At 36.9% G+C, this 6,000-nt stretch overlaps 1 protein-coding gene across 1 annotated transcript; it reads left to right on the top strand.

Moving 5' to 3' along the window:
• The first annotated feature begins 4,607 nt into the window (after window positions 1–4,607).
• On the top strand, window positions 4,608–5,558 carry LOC101976943 (olfactory receptor 4F15). The gene has a single exon (XM_005337149.2). The coding sequence runs from the start codon at window positions 4,620–4,622 to the stop codon at window positions 5,556–5,558; it is 939 nt and encodes a 312-aa protein (XP_005337206.1). The 5' UTR covers window positions 4,608–4,619.
• The last annotated feature ends 442 nt before the right edge of the window (window positions 5,559–6,000 follow it).

Below are 6,000 nucleotides of genomic sequence, written 5' to 3' on the forward strand. Positions count from 1 at the left end.
TGTTTCACTTAACACTATAGTCTCCAATTCCATCAATTTAGCAGCAAATGCCATACTTTCCATTCTTCTTTCTGGCTGAGTAATATTCCATTGTATGTATGTATATACCACATTTTATATACCTTCCATTTATCTGTTGAAGGGAATCTTGGTTGGTTTTATATAGCTTGTCTATTGTGAATTGTACTTCTATAAACATTGATGTGACTGTGTCACTATAGTATGTTGATTTTAGATCTTGTGCATATATATTGAGGAGTGGGATAGCTGGGTAATATAGTGGTCCTATACCTAGTTTTTTGAGAAAATTTCCTAGTGCTTTCCAGAGTGGTTGCATTCATTTGCAGTCCCACCAACAACGTATGAGTGTATGTTTTTCCCCACATCCTCACCAACACTTACTATTATTTGCATGCTTGATACTTGCCATTCTGAGTGGAGTGAGTTGAAATCTCAGTATAGTTTTGGTTTGCATTTATTTCCCTGATTGCTAGAGATGTACATTTTTCACATATTTATTGGTCAATTGTATTTTTTCCTTTTGAGGAGTATCTGTTTAGTTCTTTTGCTAATTTAGTAATTGGATTATTTGTTTTTGATGTTAAGTTTTTGTGTTCTTTATATAGTTTGAATATTAATGCCCTATCTGAGAAGCAGGTGACATTTTTTTAAAATCATGTCTATCTTGTTTAAGGTCTTTTTCAAAAAATTAATTAATTTATTTGTTCTAATTAGTTTTATATGACAGCAGAATGCATTTTGATTCATTGTACACAACTGAAGAACAACTTTTCATTTCTCTGGTTATACACAATGTAGCATTGCACCATATGTGCAGTCATACATATACCTAGGATAATGATGCCCATCTCATTCCACCATCTTTCCTGCCCCTATGCCCCTCCCCTCCCCTAATATTTAATATCATAACTATTTTATCTAACAAAATACATATCAAATCACCAATGTCATCTCATATACAATCCATTTTCAAGTTTTCTCAATTTTCACAAGAATATCTTTGTAGTTCCCCCCCACCCTACTTGATTGTTAATCTTAGGAGGAGTTTAAATTTAAAATTTAAAATGATTTTTTACATTATTATCGAAGTTAAATTTTGTTAAATTGTGATTAGAGTGGTTTAAGAATGTACCATTTCTATTTTTGGAAATTTATTGTGGTTCAATATATATTCATTTGTGTGATCTTTATGATTGCTTGAAAACAATTACCCCAGAAACCAAAATATAAACCTCTGCTTTAGGTTTCAGAGTATGATGGCTCTTAGGTTTACTTCTTATTTACATACCTTTTGTTTTTTTATATCCTAACATTTTTATCTCTGCCTCCACTACATTTTTGTGACTCACTTATGGCTTCCTCCATTGGCTTGTCAGGATTCTGGGTGACAATTCCCTTGGATATGTATTGGTGATCCCAAGTCTCATATTGTTGATTCTGTCTCTGTAGTATCATTTGGTCAGTATTCCCTTGTGTTCCAATTAGCTCTATCTCCCACAATAATAACATTTTTATAAATGTTTGTGCATAAAGAAATGCTAGATCTGACCAGAGGAATGTTGAATGTGGTTATGTTTTGGAAAGAGTTACATCTTTGGTCTTTAAATGAGTAGATTGGTAGCAAATACAGAAATAGTTTAGTGATATGATGGTACAGTGTTGAAATCCCCAAGGGCAATTATTATTAAATAGATGTTTCTAGTGACAGTATTACTTTGTAAAGGAATAAATTAAATACTACCTTGCATAGGGGAAGCAGCTTTAGCAGAGCTTAATGAGCAAACATCAATAAAATGAGAAGAAAAGGACACAGAAACTGAAATTTCTTTCTTGTCTTTTAAAAATCTATATATTAAATTAAGGTTGAAGTTGAAAAAAGGGAATTAGAATGTTAAGGAGAAAGTCTTGGAAGTTTGAACAGAATCTACTTGCCTTAGTTCTGGAGTTTATTTTTTACACAAAGACATGTTGTGGGTGTGCTAAAAATGTGAAAGGCTAAGGGAAGGAATATTTAATACTTCAATAAGTTCAAAGTGTCCATTAGGCATGATAGGCATCTAGTAAATGTTTGTTGGTTGAGTACAAATTATTATGATAAATACAAAATAAATGATCCAGCAAATTTGCAATGACATGTTAATCGAGTCAGAAAATGAATTATAGAAGAGGGAGAAGGCGTGATCAATGTGAGGAGAGGGCATTCTATGGGATATGGAGACAGAGTGCCTTTGCTTCTTTGTCCATTCACTAGAGAAGGTAAGAACTAAGTCTCTTCTGCAAAAAACTAAAGGATTCTGTGGGGACCAAGACATGGGGGTCTGAAAGCACAGCAGGTTTTAAATGGCTTTGCATTCTCCTACCATGTTTATTTAAAAAGCCAGAATATATTATGGATGCATTCAAAGTGGCTTAAGAAACCCACATGCTGTGAACACTTGAGAATAAATCTGTCTTTTTTTCACTTAGATTTGCCCAGTGTGCTGAGAGTAGAACACGGGGCACCCAGAAAGGGTCTAGGTATGTGATAGAACTGTGAAGTCATGAGAAAAAGCTGTCTGCTCTCCATGTAGGATGAGAGCAGAGAGAGCATCAGTATCAGTTCTACCACTCACTCCTGGCCTGCACCTTACTTCTCCTCCTTGGTCTTCATTTCTCTACCTGTAAAAAGGAGCCAGTAATACCAATTTTCATAGATATCAAACAGGATAGTGTCTGTAAAGGAGTAATTATGGTATTTTGCACATGGTGGTCACTGTTTTTGTTAGTTGTTGTTATTACCATAGAAGGCTCACCAACCACTGTTGCAGACTGGGGGATGATTCGGCAGTTCTTTAAGTAATCACCCCTTTCCTCCAGTCTGGGGGAATCATTTAGTAATTCTTTAAGCTTAGTTATGATGCTGTGTGTTGAAATAGATTAGCTCCATCTCTTAATCTGCAACACGGGTTATGATTTCGTTCGGAAGACAGTCCTACTCACCCTAACTCAAGGGTATCTTTTCTGTTTAAAAAACTATAATCATATTATTATTTGACATTTTTTTTGGTAGTGAGGATTGTACCCAGCAGTGCTTAACAACTGACTACACACCCAGACCTTTTTATTTTTTATTTTGAGATAGAGTCTTGTAAGTTGCTCAGGACCTTGCTAAGTTGCTAAGGCTGTCTTTGAACTTGTGATCCTCCTGCTTCAGCCGGCCAAGTTGCTGGGATTACAGGTGTGTGCTACCATTTCTGGCTTTATTTGACATTTTAAAATAGTTTATTTTTTTATTATTTTTACATTGTGTGTGTGTGTGTGTGTGTGTGTGTGTGTGTGCATGCCTGCGCATGCTAAAGTGCAAAAGCATTAAGTAATACTTCATGAAGTTCAGAGTGTCCACTGGGGATGATGGGCATCTAATAGATGTTTGCAGATTATTTGTTGATGATTGTGATAAATGACAAAATAAATGATACAGCAGATTTGCAATATTGTTAATCAAGTCACAGAGTGAATTAGAAAAGAGGGAGATTAATTTGAAGAGAGGGCTTTCTATGGAATATGAGATACACCCAACTGCAAACAAGGGAAAAGATGCAAATATATTAGCAGTTCAGTGAAGAGAATACCAATATTGTGGTGAGCTTCATTACAGAGCAGACTAGCACTGAACGATAAAATAATAAAAACATTACACTTGAAAAGATTCCTTAATGTCACCTGCCTCAGCCCCTTTATTTTACAGATGATAAAACTGGGTTCAGGAAGTAAGCTGAGTTTGGAAGGATGGGAGAAAGGACCGAGTACTCAAATTCCCTCAGGGCCGGGATAGGACATGTTCACGTTCTTCTGATTTGAAGTGTGGCGTTCTTTCTATCATTCCAGGAACCAGGGAAAGTTAATATGGCATGGATGTTGATCTACAAGTATCATTTTTGTGTAATTTTGTTATTATCCTGTTTTTACTCCATCCATCTTTAGATTCTGCATCATGAATCTCTTTTCTGACCTTGTACTTGACCAGAATGCTGTCACAGCCCAGGCTGTGTAATCCACCTACTGAGTTACCAAAGTGGGAATTTTAGGGTTTCTCTATTATCTCCTCTCCTCATGAGGAAAAAGTAAATATGATGTGATAAAACAGGAATAGCATGAAGGTAAACATGAGGGAGTATTGATGAGAGTGATAGTATTGCATTCAGGAGTAAAGACATAAGGAAAACAAAGGTCATGAGAAATTGCTTGAAATTTGGGAATTCCATGAGCAGGAGTAATAAACTATGAGGGAGAAATCAGAGTTCATTTCCATGCCTTTTCCCCTCCATCATCATATTATTCCAGAGAATTCCTACTCCTCCAGTGATCTTTTGATTCCTAATTTTTTTTTTGCCTACTCTCTTTTTTAAACCTGGAAATTTTAGGGAGTCTGGGAGTTAGAAGCAGTGGCTTGTTTTTGCAGCTATAGTTGAATGGAAAAAGGGTTTTGGCATTGCTCAGGCGTATTTTTTCCTTACAAGTTGAAACTCATGTAGTCAGTGATTCCCTACAAAGCTTGATTTTTTTTTGTTACTTTCCTTTATCAGGTAATGCTTGAGACAGTTCTGCTCTCTGAGACAATGGATGGAGCCAACCTCTCTGTGGTGTCTGAGTTTGTGTTCCTGGGATTTTCCAACTCATGGGAGATCCAGCTTCTACTTTTCCTCTTTTCTTTTGTGTTCTACTTGGCAAGTTTAATGGGAAACTTCCTCATTTTGTTCTCTGTGACTTCTGACTCGAACCTACACTCCCCCATGTACATTCTGCTGGCCAAGCTCTCGTTTCTTGACCTGGGAGGTTGCTCTACTGTGGCCCCCAAAATGATGTATGACATTTTTAGAAAACACAAAGCAATCTCTTTTGGGGGTTGCATAGCTCAAATCTTCTTTATTCATGCTATTGGGGGCACAGAAATGGTGCTGCTCATAGCCATGGCCTTTGATAGATATGTGGCCATATGTAAGCCTCTGCACTACCTGACCATCATGAGCCCACGGATGTGCATTATCATTTTGGTTGTTGCCTGGATCCTTGGCCTCATCCACTCAGTGGCCCAGTTGGCTTTTGTTGTAGACCTGCCCTTCTGTGGCCCGAATGTACTGGACAGCTTTTACTGTGATCTGCCTCAGCTCATTAGACTTGCTTGCACAAAGACAGATAGTCTGGAGTTCATGGTCACAGCCAACAGCGGATTCATCTCTGTGGGATCCTTCTTCATACTGATCATTTCTTACATCTTCATTCTGGTTACTGTTCGAAAACACTCCTCAGGTGGTTTATCCAAGGCCCTCTCCACTTTATCAGCTCATGTCACTGTGGTAATTTTATTCTTTGGGCCATTGATCTTCTTCTACACCTGGCCTTTCCCTTCATCACATGTGGACAAATTTCTTGCTATCTTAGATGCAGTTCTCACTCCTTTTCTAAATCCAATGATCTATACATTTAGGAACAAGGAGATGAAGGCAGCAATGAGGAAACTTTTCTATCAGCTTGTGGGTTACAGGAAGATGTCCTAAACACTCTAAACCAAAATGCAACTCTACACTCAACGAAAATGGGAAAAATAAAGTCATTGAAAATTTTGATCTCTCTTAATGTAGTGCACTAGGTTACATTTAGGTATGTTACCTTGCTCTTGTGTATCTCTAGTACTCTCACCAAGTAAGGAGACGGGGATCTAGCAGTGGAGCTTCCTGTGTTTCAGGCCCTGCACTGGGTGATTAATATAAGTAATTTAATATTCATGATAACTACACAGTGAGTATTTTTACTTTGATAATTTTTAAACATAACTAAGAGATGCTTTCTGCTCATTCTCTTTGTAATTACAATGTAAAATGTTTCAAACCAAAGCCGATTTTTACCTTTAATCCACTACTTCCAATATTCTTTATACCTCCAAAGGTGCCAAGCGGTGAGTTTAATTTTTTAGAGTTGGAAATTAGTGTATTTCTCCTT

The sequence above is a fragment of the Ictidomys tridecemlineatus genome, chromosome 5, assembly GCF_052094955.1.
Source record: "Ictidomys tridecemlineatus isolate mIctTri1 chromosome 5, mIctTri1.hap1, whole genome shotgun sequence".
Lineage (NCBI taxonomy): Eukaryota > Metazoa > Chordata > Mammalia > Rodentia > Sciuridae > Ictidomys > Ictidomys tridecemlineatus.

Excerpts from the sequence above, each read along its gene's own strand:
- LOC101976943 (XM_005337149.2), top strand. The coding sequence starts at position 4,620 with ATGGATGGAGCCAACCTCTCTGTGGTGTCTGAGTTTGTGTTCCTGGGA.